Source organism: Alosa sapidissima, chromosome 12, assembly GCF_018492685.1.
Source record: "Alosa sapidissima isolate fAloSap1 chromosome 12, fAloSap1.pri, whole genome shotgun sequence".
Lineage (NCBI taxonomy): Eukaryota > Metazoa > Chordata > Actinopteri > Clupeiformes > Clupeidae > Alosa > Alosa sapidissima.
Genome location: NC_055968.1, coordinates 1941559 through 1960370, shown reverse-complemented (window position 1 = coordinate 1960370; position 18812 = coordinate 1941559). Strand labels below are relative to the sequence as shown.

General features: G+C 39.5%; 1 protein-coding gene across 6 annotated transcripts in view; it reads left to right on the top strand.

Moving 5' to 3' along the window:
* The window catches only part of spag17 (sperm associated antigen 17), a 281640-nt gene that overhangs the window by 88154 nt on the left and 174674 nt on the right, over positions 1–18812 (top strand). For all 6 annotated transcript variants that reach the window (XM_042056132.1, XM_042056130.1, XM_042056131.1 and 3 more), the window contains one exon: positions 11324–11455. In XM_042056132.1, the coding sequence (XP_041912066.1) occupies positions 11324–11455 (132 nt within the window). The remainder of the gene's footprint in view (positions 1–11323; positions 11456–18812) is intronic.

Sequence of the window (18812 nt, the reverse complement as noted above, 5' to 3'; positions counted from 1 at the left end):
GTATTTAGCACTTTGAGTCCCTTTTCTGGTTTGTTTTGGATGAACTAGAGTGGTGGACACCGAAATTTTGACGATCGGTCTTGTCTCGATTGCTCAAGGGCACTTCAGCCGTGCCTACTGGTCGTTCTGGAGTTCGACCGGCAACCCTCCGGTTACAAGTCTGAAGCGCTAACCAGTAGGCCACGGCTGCCTTATTTGCTATTGTAGAACTATATACCTCACAACCACGTATAAACTTCTGCTCAAAATTTGAGCCTGAAGCATAGACAGTAAAAGAAGGTCTCACGGAAAGACTACAACCAAATGTAAACATCCCCCGTTTCCGTTTCCAGTGGCTCAGTAATATCAACGTGCAATGAGTCTTCCAACAGAAATCAATGGGATTTTACAAAATGGCAAATAAAACATGACAGAAACTGTATTTCGCTACACTACTTGTTTTGGAGCGACCGTTAAGGGTTGTTTTAGGACATGTTTGTGCATGCCTGTAGGCAGCCACTCTGAAGTAGTCAAAGGCGATTCAAAACGAGTCAGAAAAGTAGAGCCTGGACCAATCGTCCACCACTCTAGTTCATCCAAAACAAACCAGAAAAGGGACTTAAAGTGCTAAATACCGGAATTTTCCTTTAATGTTACAGATGTATGGTCTACAACTAAATATCTATTAAAAAGGTCCACAATGGAGCATGTTTTTAGAGTGTGATCTGCAGGCGACTTGTTGGCTAGAAAGTGCGCTGTGGGCACCTCATAGGCATCCCGTGGACACCGTTTTTGGAGACCCCTGATACTGCCTACTGCAATGTTTGTTCTACAGTGTAGGTCGAATGCAGCTAGGACTAGCTCGCTAGATAGCACTACGAGAAGTACTGATAGAAAACAATGCAATTTACCTCAATGTGTTTGTGAAGGTTAGATGTAGAAGTTTTGAAGGCTGATATTGTTGTAAGCTTAGGGTGACACAATAAGCATTTCATTATGGTTGTCTCCCTTCCTTCGCATGGGATGGAACAGTGTGGCAGATGTGGCCAAGGGTTGACCACGGGAGTGGGGGCTGCTTCAGTAGTAGGCTACTAGCGTTCATCTCTGAATCCATGGCGTTTCTAGTCCTCAGTCCGAACGTAACGGCTCGTCTCCTCGGGAGCACTAGGGAGGGCGCATTGCTAACGTGTACGCTTGTATTCCAATCAATGAAGATATGTACTTCTATCGAAATACTGATTTTAATGAAGGCCCAATGGAAAATGGAATTGAGTAAAGAGTAGAATTCTAGTTCAAATATTTACTCGAGTAAGAGTAAAATTACAGCCTTAAAAAGGAACGTGAAAAGTACTCGTTACCCGAAAAAAGTACTTTTTTTACTCATTTGCGTTACTTGTAAGCCACCACTGCCATTTCAATGTCAACGTGTGACTGAAAAGTGCACTGCAGACATTATAGTGACTATGATGAACCAAATAATATTTTCGTTGTCTTCGATAATTAAGACGCCCCACTTCTCGGGCATAGAAAATATAGCCTTCTTTTTTCGTGTCTGTTGATATTGATAGCGTAAAAATCTCAGGGAATGTAGAATGTAAAATTACTTTTGTTGTAGGCTAGGGCCTAAATTCAGTTTTTATTAAATTCAGAATTATTATTTTTTTAACCTTATTTGAGATTTAGTAGCCTATTAGCCTGTGTGCAGACAAGACATCTCCGTTCTTTGACACAATGCAATTCATAAAGTGTCTCATAGCAAATGGCCATCTGTAAGGTGTGTTGTGGGTTGTTGACATTAGCTATGGGTCTTACAACTTCAAATCATCTCATGGCAGGGTCTTTTCACTACGCATGGGGCCCATATTGGCCCTTTTCCACTATGGGGTAAAACCCCGGTGTCTGGGGTAAAGCCTCTTTAGTAGGCCAGGGCCGAATTGGGCTGAACCTAGGACTTTTGAACAACCCAGTCTCACTCCCTACTCGTCAAAGGTCTGACGCATGGTCAAGGGTCCTTGGCGTCAAATTCCAACGAGAAAGGTGTACCTTCTGCGTTGTTTTCCGCCGTGGGGTCCGTCAGATAGACATTCATGTTAATCCCTCATCGTCAAATATAGACAAAAGGAAATAAATGTCCATCAAAGGTGATGCCGTCACGTTAGACTAATGATTTGTTTGAAATGATCTAAAAACAAAAATCGCAGACCATGAGAGCCATAGGCTACCTTAGGTTACTTTGATCTTGCATAATTTTATTCAGCTTTGGTGTAGGTAACGTAAGGTAAAATAATAATAATAATAATAACAATAATCTCTAACTAAACTAACACGCGCATATTTCTGTATTGCGACCATTGTAGCCTACAGTTGTAACAGCGCGTATCAGTCATTTTACTCCCCGTATGCGCTCATTATAATAGGCTCTGCTTCTGCCTAGATTCGAACTCAGAACTGCCTGAAAGTTGCAGACCTGTTCTGGAAATACGTGCATTAACCCACTCGACTGTCAGACAACGCTATCTGCTTCGAGTAGGCCTATTAGGTAGGACTGTACAGTCCTCAGTACACAGTACAGTACAGTACACTCCTCTGCCTGTTCTGGACCTATGTTTTGAACTCTGCCTTGGATTATTTTTGCCCTGGATTTTCCATTTACTTTTTGCCTGCCTCTTGAGTTTAAAGACTGCAATTTGTGTTCCATGAGGAATTGATACCTGTGTCTTTCTCATTAAAATAAAACTTTATCACTGATCTGAGCTGTCTGCGATTGGCTCCTTAAGAATTGAAAACCTAACAGAAACGGGTTCTTACAATGTTATGACTAGTTTAAATGTCCTTGTAATTGATTTGATGTATGCTTGCGGTGTTGTTGCTAAGTACAGTTTATACTTTCCAGCTAATGTCCCCGATGTTACAGCTCCTTATGGACACAGAACACTGAGACCACGCACCGGTGTTTAAGACCGGGGAAAAGCCTTGGGCCAGCCATGGTCCTTAATGGAAAAGGGCCATTAGTGACTAAGTCTACATTGAACGGTCCAACTCATAAGCCAAACCCACTGTCAATGCAGCATTTGCAGCAGTGCCATCTTTATAATCTGCGCTGCCGGTGTAAGCAAAATATACTGTCAGATATTTATTAACGAGAAGGCACAGCATGCAGAACGCAACTCTGCTCCTGAACCAAATGGATGGTGAACAGCCTTGTGCAATGGCAGCGTCCGCAACACAAACAATACATCATTGTCTATTGCAAGTTGCCTGAATATGTAAGTCTACTCATACGATACACAAATAGATCTCGCCAATGTTAACGCAACTTCTTAACTAATCTTTTTGTTTTGAGTTCAGTTTGAGATGCAAAGGCTACTTTGTTTCTTTAAGTGCCATAGTTTCTTCCTACACTCGCTTCATGCCTGCAGACTGTCAGTAGGTCTAATACAAATCATAACGTCCGAAAAATGTGTAACTTACGGGATAAACGTAAAGAATTCCCCAAAATATCAGATGCAATTGGACACACTTTAGGACAGTTTAGCCTCTCATTTCCCCAATTTAGTGCAATACATCTTCCTCCTATACAACACCTGCTAGTCAGAACATTCAGATGACACCATGTTCAAAACCTGTAACTTATGACACGGTAACAATTCCGCTAAAAAAATCATTCAGAGTAAGACTGTGTAGAAACCTATTGTCATGTGACCTAGTGAACTATTTAAATAATGCAGTGATCTGTGAATTTACAAGTCTGATGAAGAGCTGAGGTTCAAAACGTTACTTATGGTGTAAACTCTAATAAACAGAAAAAAAGGGGAGCTAGTGTGCGGATATTCCTTGCGATTTTTTATGGCTTTACTTTTTATTCCAGCACCTATTTTTGGATGTGCGCATGTTACTTTTGTTAGGATTAATCTGATTACTAAGATTGTTAGCATGCTTGCTTGCTCTGAATGTCTGCCAGATTACTATTTGAGGCGTGCCACGACGAAATGAGTCCAGTGTCGCAGAAATTAGGGCTGAACGATTTATTGCATTTGCGATAATATCGATATGATGAAACGCGATTTTCAAACCGCAAAGGCTGCGATTACACTTTGTAATATGTGACGTCACCAAAACGCATTTATTGCGCTTGCCATATATTTGGTATTTTCTATATGTAGCTACTGCTGTCCGTTTTTAAATAATTTCAACATTTTCTCAATGGTCTATAACATTTTAGAGGACTAACAGGCTAGAGTAGGCGCCCTATCTCATAAGATTCCATCATAGAATTTTGACATAGAAGAGGGAGTGGGGGTGCCGTGAGTGCTGGGTGAGCAGATAGGCCTATGAGTAGTGAGTTGCCGTCTATGGGAAAAGATGGATACAGCAAAAAAAAAGCTGTTGACGACTAAAAATAGAAAAAGAAAGAGGGAAAAGGAGATGGCATGGCAATGGATGCAACAGCAGTTAAATAAGTGGACGGTGAAAGACAACAGGTAGTATTTAAAGTGATGACGTCTGTACATGGAGGCTTGCAAATATGAATGTTAACATACTAACTAGCGTTTGTTAAGCATAATGCCGATTGAAACATAGCCTATTCCATTCAGATAGCTAGGTGGCTACCATGCTCATACTGCACTTTTAATGGCCAACTGCAAACAGAAATGTCATGCTAGCAGCAACTCATTACATGTTTCCATATCCTAACAATGAAGGCTCCTTGTATTAACTTAATATTGTGTTGTCAATGTGGTGCAAATAAACCAGGCTAGAGTGCCTATCAGCCTTATCCATTGTGAGCAATAGCTGGCAAAATGACGTTATGAGAACCGTTAGACTCCCTTAAAGTGGCAATGCACCATTTATCAATACTTATCAAGTATAACATCAAGTTAAACATCAAATTGGCAGCATATCTTTAAAAACATATTCAATAGAAACTCATGCACAGTAATAGTGTAAATTATCGGCCTTTTGTTTTGCTTTAGTTGTTTGTGTTTTTTTTTTTTTGGGGGGGGGGGGGGGTGGGCAATATTGTTGTTGCATACCCCTCAAAAATGGGTATCTGCGCCCCTGACTGGAGTACAGTGGCAGTGGGGGCATTTGCGATATCCAAGGGGGTTGGCGGCGCAAACATTTCATCTCACAGGTAATGAATTGATGCATAATGTTATCCGCAAGTAGTTGACACAGCTAACCACCAAAAACCCAGCTGTTCTAACATTAGCTTACCAGCTAAGGCTTTAGGCTACATACATGCTGCTAACTGCTGCTAACTTTGCCTGTATAAAGAGTTTTGTCTCCGCGATTGGCTTTGTTGTGATATGAACAAACTAGTTCATTTGCATGCATGCATATTGCGCTTAGGCGGGTCAATATAGGGTTCAACGTCAAAAAAATTGATACAAAAAGTTTTTTTTATGGATTCTGGTACTGTTGGACATGCTAAATAACATACTAAAAATCTAGTAAAATCTGACCTTGGGAAAGGGGTCATTTTCAAAATGGCCGCCAAAATGGCTGTCAACAGGTTAGAATGGCTATATCTCAATTACTATTCAGTCTACAGGGGTGAAATTGATATCAAATGATGGTCAAATTAAACAAGAATAGGATTTTAAATGTTACAATTGAAAATGTTTTAATGCTCTACCTTTTTCAGCCATAAATTAAAATCAATGCGTTTTAATACAGAGCAAATGCAATACAGGATTATTAACCATCTCCATGGCATGGAGGAAGATAAGACATGTCTTAACTGGTGTTATATCTCATCTAGAGGTTATATGCTTTTAGAAAATATATTGTTTGGGGTGTTTAATCTGTTTTGCCTGGACAATATAGGCTAAAATGTATCCCCTTTACACTATATTCGCCTATTGTTCATGGCATGGAGGAAGATGGCACATGTCTTAACTGGTGTTATATCTCATCTGCAGGTTATATGCTTTCAGAAAATATTTAGTTTAGGGTGTTTGATTTGTTTTCCCTGGACTGTACATGCCAAAATGTATCTGCTTTACACTAGATTCACCAATACAGAATAGAGGGCAATGTATTGTTCATGGCATGGAGGAAGATGGGACATGTCTTAACTGGTGTTATATCTCATCTGCAGGTTAAATGCTTTCAGAAAATATATAGTTTAGGGTGTTTCATTTGTTTTCCCTGGACTGTATATGCCAAAATGTATCGGCTTTACACTATATTTGCCTATACAGAATAGAGTATGTATTATGCTTGGCGTGGAGGAAGATGGCAATGTTATTTTGTTGATTAATGTTATATTTCATGTACAGGGTATATGCTTTTACAATATGTAGAGTAGAGTTTGTGAGTAAGTGGCTGTTTTATGACTTTAATGAACCATGACCCATGTACTATAGGCATGCATTGTATATTTGTGTAGATCAATAATTGTTGGCATCTATCATTAGGGGGGAGCTAATTAAACTGAATCTTAAACTATATGCATAAGTAGATCAGAAATAATTATTATATCATTATTCATCATCCTCTGACTCCTCTGAAAGGAACTTGTGTGGATTGTCACATTGTTCATTTTGACACGTTCCACAGGCAGCAGTGCAAGGTAATCCATATCTTCTACACGAACAGCGGAGTGTCTTGCCGAAATGCACACAATTAAGAACAGTTGACTGTCTCTGTACTTGGATCTAACATGAAAGAGTATTTGATTGAGGTTGATTCCATTCCATTCGGTAATCAGTATCTGAAAGCTAAACTGAGGGAGCGGTACGGGAATAACATACAGTATGTTTCACAGAAGGAGAAGGTTTTGAAGGCATGGTGACACTGAGAGAGAAAACATCATGCATCCTCAGGTCCTACTATAAGAACACTAAAAAAGGTGGAGATGAAGAGTCATCAGTGACCTCTTAATCTGATAAAACATGAAAAACACTTTCCTAGGCTGAATAATGCTTCAGATATAGTCAAAATTAGCCTCTGGTGGCCATCTTGAAAATGACAAGTCTTTGAAAATGATGATCTGATACTTTAGTGTGACATATATGACTCAGTGACCGCTAAATCTGATTAAACATGAAAAACACTTTCCTACATGTAGGCTGAATAATGCTTCATAGCCAAAATTAGCTTCTGGTGGCCATCTTGGATGCCATCTTGAAAATGACAAGTCTTTGAAAATGATGAACTGATACTATGTCTGACGTATATGAATCAGTGACCTCTAAATCTGATTAAACATGAAAAACACTTTCCTAGGCTGAATAATGCGTCAGATATAGCCAAAATTAGCTTCTGGTGGCCATCTTGGACGCCATCTTGAATATTATAAGTCTTTGAAAATTATGAACTGATACTTTAGTGTGACATATATGAATCAGTGACCTCTAAATCTGATTAAACACAAAAAACACTTTCCTAGGCTGATTAATGCTTCAGATATCCCAAATTAGCTTCTGGTGGCCATCTTGGACGCTGTGGTATTGATGATGCTAACCTTTAGTTAACACCAAGCGGAACGGTCATTTATTTGCGCTGCAACAATCTACAGTAGTTTGTTCCGATTCACGTGCAAGTAGCCTACAGAGGAGAGGAGCGAGTCTATGTGTGTGTGTGTGTGTGTGTGTGTGTGTGTGTGTGTGTGTGTGTGTGCGCGTGCGCGTGTATGGAGAGCACAGGATAAGGAGAAGGTGTCAGTGCCACTGCATGTAGACCTAACTGTTATCTCACGAAAGAAGATCATATCTACATGAAATGGAAACAAAATAGAAACGTATAAGAATCATTAAATGTTTACAAGGCTGGAAGTTCAACAAATATAGGTCTACTAATGTGATTAAAATAGTCAAATAAAAAATATTTAATTCATCAATCTTATTCAATGACCTAATGCCATCATAACATAGGCCTGGGCTCCAGGAAAGAACAGTTTATGTTTAACTTATCTAATTTTGTGTTGGTCATACTATAGAATAATATATTGCTTGTCTTTGTTGAATAAGACAGAAGATAAAGAGCTTAAAAAAGAATCGCATCGCAATCGCAATATTGGTGAGAAAAATCGCAATTAGATTTTTTTTCAAAATCGTTCACCCCTTTGCAGAAATCCATTTCAACATATAGGAATTTGAATGCAGAGAGGGTCCGTGTACCATTTGTTCATTTGATATTCAATTGAGAATCAAAAATAAAAAAATAAAAAAATGACTAATTTCATTATTTGTTTATGAATGTGAAACAAACAAACAAATAACATGTTGTTTTCCAGGCTTTTGATTTTATGGTCAGATCAAAAGTATAACGTTTAAAAAACGGCCTCACGGCCAAAACTGATTTTGATATTTCTTTGTTCCGATTTCTGTGACCTGGAAGTCTATCCAAAGTCACTTTCTTGGTATAGACCTGTCAGTGCTCAGTGTTGCCAATTTAGTGACTTTGGAGGAACAGGTATTCCACTAGCCCATGCTTTACAAAAACCCTGCAGAGTATAGCCTACACGCATCCGCACTCAGCTATTATTTGAGCTCATTGGCAAAATGAAATAAACTTGACCGTGGTGTCATAGTCAACGACAAAACAGTTATACACGGTTAATTACTTTCACTATTGACTGACAATGGGTTACCATCGAAAACATAGCCTGAAAAAAGCCAGACTTACCCCAATAATGTTCGAATGACTGAATAAAAAACCTAAGGACATTTATCCTGCAGAGGAGTTGCTGCTTACATCTCGTGACAGTTTGTCTTCAGCTGTGCTTCATATGAGCCTTTCGCTATAGACCAGGTTTTTCTTGGTCAGTGGCTTAATGCTTTTTAGATGGTGTAAGATAGGGATTTTTTGATAACGCGCCAGACCACACCTTAGTACCACACCCTGAGCGCATTGTTCGATAAAAGAGACACGTATGGCGAAAAATCCGAGTGTAAGATAAGAATACGCTTTGCATCATGATAAAAATATGCTTTGCGCTGAGTTTTAGATCACTAAGATGAAAGCCCATTGTCTTCATAATTGAGTGTTGTAACATTGTTTGGCCTTCGGCTCCTGCTTGCTAAGTTTCCATATCTTCCAACACTGTTTCCTGAGTATCAATCTTTCTCAGTCTGGAGAGATGTACATGTACATGGACATAGGTGCCACCGTGCCTCCCCTTACAAAAATTCACTATGGTTTCCTATGGTTTAAATGCAGTAACTATAGCCCATGGTGATCACCATGCTCCTAACCATAGTACTACAGTGGTTTATGCATAGTTCTTCATAGTAGCTTTGGTTCCACCATGGTTCCCCTATCGCACTTCATGGTGACTGTGGTACTACTATGGTTTTAACATGGTAACCGTGTAACTACTATGTTTTTTTAACAGTCCATGAAGTTGGGTTAGGAAAAACCATGGCTTATACCTTCTGACGAAAACCATGGTTTATACCTTCTGAAGAAAACCATGGCTTATACCTTCTAACGAAAACCATGGTTTATACCTTCTGAAGAAAACCATGGTATATACCTTCTGAGGAAAACCATGGTTTATACCTTCTGAGGAAAACCATGGTTAATGACCATGGTAATGTAAGGGTTTAAACCTTGTAAGGTGTTCATATTTTTGTTACTCAGCCAATGTTCCCGGGTGGACCCACCACATTATTAGGCTTTTAAATCAATAGAGCCATAACAATTTATGTTAAAATACTTAACAGATGTTTACTTTAGCTCAGTAACCAATAATATAGACATCATTAATGGTTCAAGATCACATTTATGATCATATGATCATTTTTGTTTTTTTTAATGAGAAAATGAGGAAATTCAATTATAAAAAGGTAAAAAATAGAAACAAGATTTTTGAACATTACAGGTGCTTATTTCTTAGAACTTAATCAGAACAGGTGAAAGTGCTTGAAATGTAACAAATTTGTAACTTTGTGTGGGAATAGCAGGTGCAGACATTCCCGCACACAGGACGATTCTAAGGGCCCAGCACTGACAGGGAGCTCTCAGAGGGCCCAGAATTATTGTCTGTCATAAATTTTCTAATTGCACCACTGCGGGGTATGGTGCTTGGTTGTCAACTATAGTGATAAACCATGGTTATCATGGTTACCCATAAAAACAAAAAAAATATGGTCATGGTTACCCAAAAAAAACATGGTTAATTTCCGTAAGGGTCACAAAGACCATCTTGGCCAAAGACCACACCTGGATCTTTCCACTGTGCGCAATCAGCCCGTTTGTAGTAGACTTTGTCCCTGGTTTCATATTGGTCATCATTTGGCCGCAGTTGTTTGCGAAGGGCTTTAGCAGTCTCTTCTGTTTTTTCTGTGTTGTCATATTTCCAGTCATAGTCAGAATTTCCTCCTCATTTTGGAGCTCAATTTTTTCTAGATTATCCTCAGCACTTATATTCATGTAATAGTGTCCTGAAGAGGTTAAATCAAGTTTCACTGGCCATTTAAACATTACAGTTTTGTCCTGCTCAATGTCTAACAAAGCGCCTGCTCTTTTCAACGATGCTTTGGTTAAGAGCAAGGGGATGTCTACTGGGACAACTTCAGTTTCTATATGACATTTAGTTTGACCTATCACAGCTGGAATTTCCACTCTTTGTAGAATGGAGAACTCTGCCATCACCAAACCGGAATGAACTTGCATTGTCTTTTGTCAGTAGTTTGGCCAACATTTTATCTACCACTTTGCAGTGTGACCCACTATGCATGCTATCAAATGGTTTTATTACTGATAAAGAGAAACTGTACCAACTGTACCCATGGTACATTTCTGTGCAAGAAATTGCATTCTTTTGAATAAGTGATTAGACACCAGGTGCATGGTTCAAAAGGGTTGTTCGTACTTTTCTTAATTAAGCATGGGTGTGTTTTGGGCATAACAGTCATTACACCAATGAGTGTGCCACGTCCCATTCCCTTTAAAGGCAAGGAGTGCATGTACAACGCTATTGGCAATATAATGACAAGTGAATACATCTCTACAGAAGGAATCGGCTTGCATGCATGACCGTCTGGCTGTAACAGTAGGATTCCACTAAAGCTTGCTTTGCTAAAACGTGTGTGTGTAACAAGCAGAGTGTACATGCATTTGTACTCACCTACAGTAGTATTTGAACTCATAGGCAACGACAAAACAAACTTGATTAATTACTTTCACTACTGACTGACAGGGGGTTCTAACATAATTCCTGAGTCATTTATGTATATTTGTGTCTGTGAGCCAAGTTGTTGTGTTATGTTTTTAATACACAGCATACAACAAAACACATGTTATCAATAAACATATGATTAAAGAAAGAAAAAAAAAATGTATCTAACTAAAAATTCCTGTCGTTATCTTATACATGGTAATTATCTAGGTGGTAATGTCAGAGCAGGGAGGTCCTCTGGAATGTACCACATCCATAGAGCCCATGCAATCTGAGTGCAACTTTACCTACCATGTGATCTCAGCAGCAACTAACCTGCCATGTTCACCTAGGGAAAAGAAGGTTTGTTTAACTCCTTTAAATTTTCTGTCATAGCACAGTGTGGCAGCTATCACTAATACTAACATGTCTGAAATGAAATTATGATTTGACACAATCAATCTTTTTTTTACACCAACTAATGAAACTGCATTATAGCCAAGACTCTCAAAATACAACTCCAACAACCATAAGTCCAGCCTCTAATATAGGTTTTCCGTATGCCTCTACAACATATTTGTGTAACATTACTATAGACAGCCAATCACCAGCATTTTAAGATACAAGCATGCTGGATACTTATTGCATTACTGAGACTGGTGAGATTTACTGCCTTAGTATAGATATTTGGCAGAGTGTGTAGCTCAGTGGTCTAGTATAGTATAGTATAGTATATATACTCTTTTGATCCCGCGAGGGAAATTTTGTCTCTGCATTTATCCCAATCCGTGAATTATTAGTGAAACACACACAGCACACAGTGTTCACACAGTGAGGTGAAGCACACACTAATCCCGGCGCAGTGAGCTGCCTGCATCAACAGCGGTGCTCGGAGAGCAGTGAGGGGTTAGGTGCCTTGCTCAAGGGCACTTCAGCCGTGCCTACTGGTCGGGGTTCGAACCGGCAACCCTCCGGTTACAGGTTCGAAGTGCTAACCAGTAGGCCACGGCTGCCCCTACAAAGGGTGGCAATCAAGTCCCAGATGATATTGCACGTTGTGCCCTTGGACAAGGCACGTCATCTCTACCCAGCTGTAAAATGGGTACCAGCTTCTGCTGGGAGTAACCTGCGATGGACTGGTATCCCGTCCAGGGGGAGTCTACAGCTCTCGTCCGCTTAGCACCATGGAAACCGGACATAAACGCCAGCCCAATTGGCCTTCATGACTAGGAATGGATTAACTGAACTGATAGATATTTGGCACAGGCACCAAAGGCACCAGTGCTATTGCGCCACACATTGTAGTTCTCCTGTTTATTCGTTTGGAAAATCGCCACGTTTCATGTTGTGTGACCGTACACATTTTTATCAACTACTCGTGCAACTGTATTTAAGTAGGGAAAACGTGGATGTTTTTGATTACTTCTATCTATGGCAGGGGTGTCAAACATAAGGCCTGGGGGCCAGATCAGGCCCGCCAGCAGGTTTCATACGGCCCCCAAGATGTTTTGGGTAGGAAGGGAACATTAGAAAGAAAAGATATTCACATCCAGCTGTCTTCAAAAATGTTTAATAAGCAATATCTGTGATAAATTGATTAAACATAGCACTACATACCATCCTCAGGAAGGAAGAGGCCAAAAAACTGAAGTAGGGCATTTTAAGAGAGAAAGAGCAGGATATGACGGGTAAATGATTTGTACTTGTTTGCTCATAAGTGGGTATAATAAAGGAGTATATCATCAAACAACACTCTGATACCAATGCAGAGAAATTATAATGACCATGACAATGACGGCACCAATGAGGTCTCATTCCAGCAAATCTGGCCCACGGCCTAATATGAGTTTGACACCCCTGATCTATGGCTACATCTGAGCCCGCTAGCATAGCAACATGCTAACACATTCGCGCCGCGCACCAGAGCGTTTGAGTGCACGTACCGACACGGGAGAGGTATGACTCAACTCGTGAAAGTTAAGGTAAGAATATATATTACTACTGACATTGGGTGGCGTGTTCCTTTAAAGTAAAGTTGCAAGTCCCTTTAAAGGTACTCTATGCAAGATTTTCACCTTAATATAACCTTCATGAAGCCAATTTGATGGTAAACAAACTTGTTTAGGCAAATTGTTCACCTAGGATAGCTATACAGCATAGACATAGTGAGTTGCTATCGAGAAAACCAGCCATGCAACTTCAAGAACGGCATCCCGGCAAATCTCGCAAGAATCGTGAAACATTACCTTGCGAATCTTGAGGGAGCTCTACAGTAGGCAAAAATACCTAAACCTGCATAGTGTACCTATAACAGGGCTAAGGTGTCTTTTTGTAGCTTATTGTAGTTGATGCACTTTCACAAGTTTAATTTTCTTTGTATATTCATATATGGGTTCTATCTAGTCTTATCTTTTCCCTAATCCTAGTTGCCCGGGATGTAGGAAGATGGGGGTGTGTTTGAATAGAACACAGGAGGTCTTTCTTTTATGTGAACAGTTGGAAGAGACCGTAAGAGGCCATAAGCAGTAACAATAAACACATTTGTGTAGTTAAGGTTTTTTTTATAGCAAACCTCATTTTAGGGAATTTTAAAGGTGAGTTACTGCTTGACAAAAGCTGGAGTGCTACAGGTATTCCTTGTATCCTCTGGTGCTCTTGGATGGGTTAAAAGTTCATGAATCAGTTTGGAAAAAGATTCCAGGTCCAGGCACTCAGTAGAATGCAAATTTTTTGAACATTTATTATTTAGGGCTAATCCATTAAAAAACACCAACGCGTGTCGGCTCACCAGCCTTCATCAGGGTGTTGGGAACAGAGAGTCTGAGCATAATTATAACATGGGTTTCAGGTGTGCCAATGAGGCACTTGCTATACATTTCTTCAGCCACTAGGGGCAGTCATTTTGTCAAGCAGGTCAGTAATCAAAAACAACAGGGCAGTTGGGAAAATCCAATTGAGAAACTAGCAATGACATCATTCCAAATGATTATTCTTCACAAACAAAGAACTCCACTTCAAAATTGAACAAATATGAACACACCATGTATCACAATTCATAGTCAAGATCACGATAGCAATTCCAAAAACTCTAAACGCATTCCATACATGCATTAAAAGACAGTAAATATGAATAGGTTATACATTACAGTTCATGATCAAGATGTCAACAGTAGTTCTAAAACCTTGGTGCAGGTCTACTCCACACATGTATCAAAAAGTCCATAAATCACAAATCACGGTAAAGATTAGAACAGTAATTCTAAAATCTGGATGTATTCTTCATGTCAAAACTAAATAAGTCCTAACAGGTTCTGTCAAATGTCATAATTCATGGTTATTCTAAAATGTACTAAAATTTACTCCACACAACAACATATCAAACAGACCCATTGTTCTGAAGACCCACAATAGGCTACAAAAAACTACAGAAAAGGTGAAAGGTCAAAATCTTCATTGAGACCTGGATGGCTAGTAGCTCTCAGCGAATAGATCCAGTATGTCTCCCTCTGTTTAAGGCGTTTTATTTTGTCCCCACCCCTGGCATCAAGGCGAATAGATTCAATACCAATTACTCTTAATGTTGAATCCCTCCCATGATTAGCTTCTGCATAATGTTTGGCCATTGGGTAATTCATATTTCTAGTTCGAATGGCATACTTATGTTCAGCTACCCTGTCTCCTGTGACTTCTCACTAATTTGTCTTTAATAGTAGGGGCCCTTCTAAAACTAATCCCAGGGGGTTCAGTGAATATTTCCCGTAGGGCTGGGTCACATTCAATGAGGTTCCTGTTCTTCTTTATGATATGTTTAATCTGGACAGCCTCTTTGCTATAGCGGGTGACAAAATAGGGTTTCTGAGTTGGCACTTTTGGGGGTCTAGATCTAAGCAGGCTCTTCCTCTCAAGTGCTTGTGCTCGATTATGAGCTTGAACGAGAGTTTGGGTTCGATACCCTCTCTGTCGAAAGCGCTGCTGCATATCCATAGATTGATGCATAAAGTCCTGATCTGAGTCACAGATACGCTTTAATCTCTGTATCTGTCCATAGGGTATGTTAGTGATAAGCCATGGCGGGTGAAAGCTATCTGCATGCAGTATAGTGTTCCGATCTGTGGCCTCTCTGAAAATAGACGTATGCAAGAATCCCTCATTGTCTTTAGAGATACGTAGATCTAGAAAGTTTATGGCTTGCAGATCATACTCCAGACTAAGTTTTAGGTTCTCATTTAGGCTGTTTACATAACTATGGAAGTCTAGAAGTTCTTTTTCTGTGCCTGAAAAAAACAGTATCACATCATCAATAAATCTACCCCACCACAAGACTTTATCTCTGAAAGGGTTGACTTGCGAGAAGATATACCGTTCCTCCCACAAGCCTAGAAACAGATTGGCATAGTTGGGCGCAAAGCAAGCGCCCATTGCAGTCCCCTTTTCCTGTCTGTACAGTTTATCTTGAAAGAGAAAAACATTTTTCTTTAAAGTTCACTCAGTAAGTTGCACTATAAAGTCACTGGGAGGCATCAAATGTTCTGAGTCATATGGAGGGCTACTCAACAGAAACAAACAGACCCTCACCCCTTTTTTGCGAGGGTAGTCCTCCTAAATAATAGGTCTATGTGATTTTTACTTTTAAATTATCAATATTGTGTAGGCCTATAAGTATATATTAAGCAACTGTATTTTCATCTGATTCTTTATACATTATTAATACATTAATATCAATATGCAACACTACCAACATTTTTGTTCAGTTTGTTCATTTCAAAGTTTGCATGGGGAATCTAATCTAAAAAAATTTTAACACAAAAAAACCCAAACAATCTTTTTGTGCAATTCATAATTTGGGTTACAATTTGTACCCATTATACCCACCCACCATTATGAATTCAGGGGTTGTTTAAGTTCTGATTTCAGTGGACAATTCGGTTTTAACATTTCAATAGTAATGGCCCACACCACCCTAACATACGAAAACCCCTTTTAAAGTTCTAAAGTAAGGTTCTGTTATTGAGCCATTACCACTTATTATAGGTCTACCAGGTGGATTCTCTAGATCCTTATGGATTTTAGGCAGTATATAGAAAGTAGAATATCGTGGGTATGGGCAGAGCAAAAACTCATTCATTCTTAGTAATCCAATTGTGTGATTTTGCCGTGTTCAGCAGATGCTCTAGCTCTCTTTTCATAGTGTCCATTGGATTGGATGAGGGCTTAGAGTAGTACTGAGAGTTCTCCAGTTGGCGTAGAGCTTCACTTATATATTTCTCCTTGTCCCACACAGAGACAGCACCCCCCTTATCAGCACTTTTTATAATTATATAATCTCTATCTAAAAGCCACTTCAGTGCTTCAGATTCTTTTTTTGTGAGATTATAATGTGTCTTTTTTTGTTTACTGTACAATCTTTCTACTTCATAGGATACCTTTTTGGTAAAGGTAGCCAATGTGGGATTTGTAGTGCAGGGTGAGAAAGTAGATTTAGGCCGAAATGGAGAGTTTACTACAGTGGTTGAGTAGGTGGTACCCTGTGTGTTCTGGTGGTACCAGTGTAAACTTCTATAGAATCGATAGAGGTCCACTTTGGTGTCAAAGTCTTTACCTGAGTAGGTGGTCGAAAATGAGAGGCCCTTAGATAGGACAGAGACACAGTCATCAGAGAGGGGTAAGTCTGAGATATTAATTACGACTGATGTTTCAGACGACTCCTCGTGGTTGGAGGTGGCTGGGAGTGGAGTGCGCCGCCTCCCACCCATCCGCGTTTTCCTCTTCCTCAGTACTACTCTAAGCCCTCATCTAATCCAATGGACACTATGAAAAGAGAGCTAGAGCATCTGCTGAACACGGCAAAATCACACAATTGGATTACTAAGCATGAATATGAGTTTTTGCTCTGCCCATACCCACGATATTCTACTTTCTATATACTGCCTAAAATCCATAAGGATCTAGAGAATCCACCTGGTAGACCTATAATAAGTGGTAATGGCTCAATAACAGAACCTGCTTCTAAGTTTGTTGATTACTTCATTAAGCCTTTTGTTGCTGATTTGCCTGCTTACATTCAGGACACTACCCAGGTTTTAAACAAAATAGACCAAATATCCAACATAGGCTCTTGCATTATGGCCACTATGGATGTGGAATCTTTATACAGCAACATTGTACATAATGAGGGTCTAGAGCAGGGGTTCTCAAAGTTTTGATTGGTGAGGGCCAATTCAGGAACCCAACATTGAACTGAGGGCCGTCAAAGGGGCGGGGGGAGCAAAAGAAAAAAAAAAAACCTGGGGGAAAAATCCCATTTGTAATCATTTTAATGACCAGGTTGCATCTCTACAGTTTATATTTATTGCATTAAACACATTTTAATTCATAACTGAGGCTAAACCTGGCAAAACTTGTGGAAATCTTAAGAAAAATTGCAATGCACACACAATCCCTGGGGTTCTCTACCCTCTAACAGACAAATTTGGGATATAACAGTTCTGGTTGTAGTCCATTTCAAGTACAAACTTATTTAGAACAAACAGTCTCAGTGTGCCTTGCTTCTTATCAGCATAGGCCTTATTCAGGGGCAATTCCAGCTACCAAAGCACCACAGGAAAACCTGACGGCCACGAAACACCACTAAATGGAGATTCATTATTTTCAAAGCACACAGTACAGTTGTACAGTTTTAACAGTTTTACAGATGTTATCAGATGTTATCGCGGGCCGCCATTGGCCCCCGGGCCGCACTTTGAGAATCTATGGTCTAGAGCAGTGGTCTCCAACATGGTGCCCACGAGGCACCCCCAGCACACCTTCTAAAAATAGCCAACAGGTCGCCTGCAGATCACGCTCTAAAAACACGCTCCATTGTGAAGTTTTCAATAGATATTTAAGTCTAGACCAGAACCATTTTAAGAATGTATGTAGCCATACATCTGTAACATTAAATTGATATTGGTGATACATTACAAATTGTAGCTGCGTTAAATTTTAGCCTTTGGCTCCAAATCCGTTTCCCATTCAATCTTTAAACAACAACGGAAGCATACACGCTGCTCGCATGCATAGACAGTAAAGGGGAAAAAACTTGCTCGTCTGGTGTAGCCAATGGAAGCATATCTTTGCAAAAGTTCTGTGGCCATTCCATAGTCGTCAAATACGGTTCTTGCATGATTGTTCAAGGACTGAAAAACAATTGCTTTAGCTCACAGGCCTTTTCTCCTCTGTAGGCTACTGCCGTATAATAGCGCTGAAAATTTTGTGGCATGCATGACTGAGCAGGACCGTGCATTACCTTTTCTGTCAGATCATGGAGAGATTTCAGGTGTGCAATAACTTTAAAAGGGGTTTTCGTATGTTAGGGTGGTGTGGGCCATTACTATTGAAATGTTAAAACCGAATTGTCCACTGAAATCAGAACTTAAACAACCCCTGAATTCATAATGGTGGGTGGGTATAATGGGTACAAATTGTAACCCAAATTATGAATTGCACATAAAGATTGTTTGTTTTTTTTGTGTTAAAATATTTTTAGATTAGATTCCCCATGCAAACTTTGAAATGAACAAACTGAACAAAAATGTTGGTAGTGTTGCATATTGATATTAATGTATTAATAATGTATAAAGAATCAGATGAAAATACAGTTGCTTAATATATACTTATAGGCCTACACAATATTGATAATTTAAAAGTAAAAATCACATAGACCTATTATTTAGGAGGACTA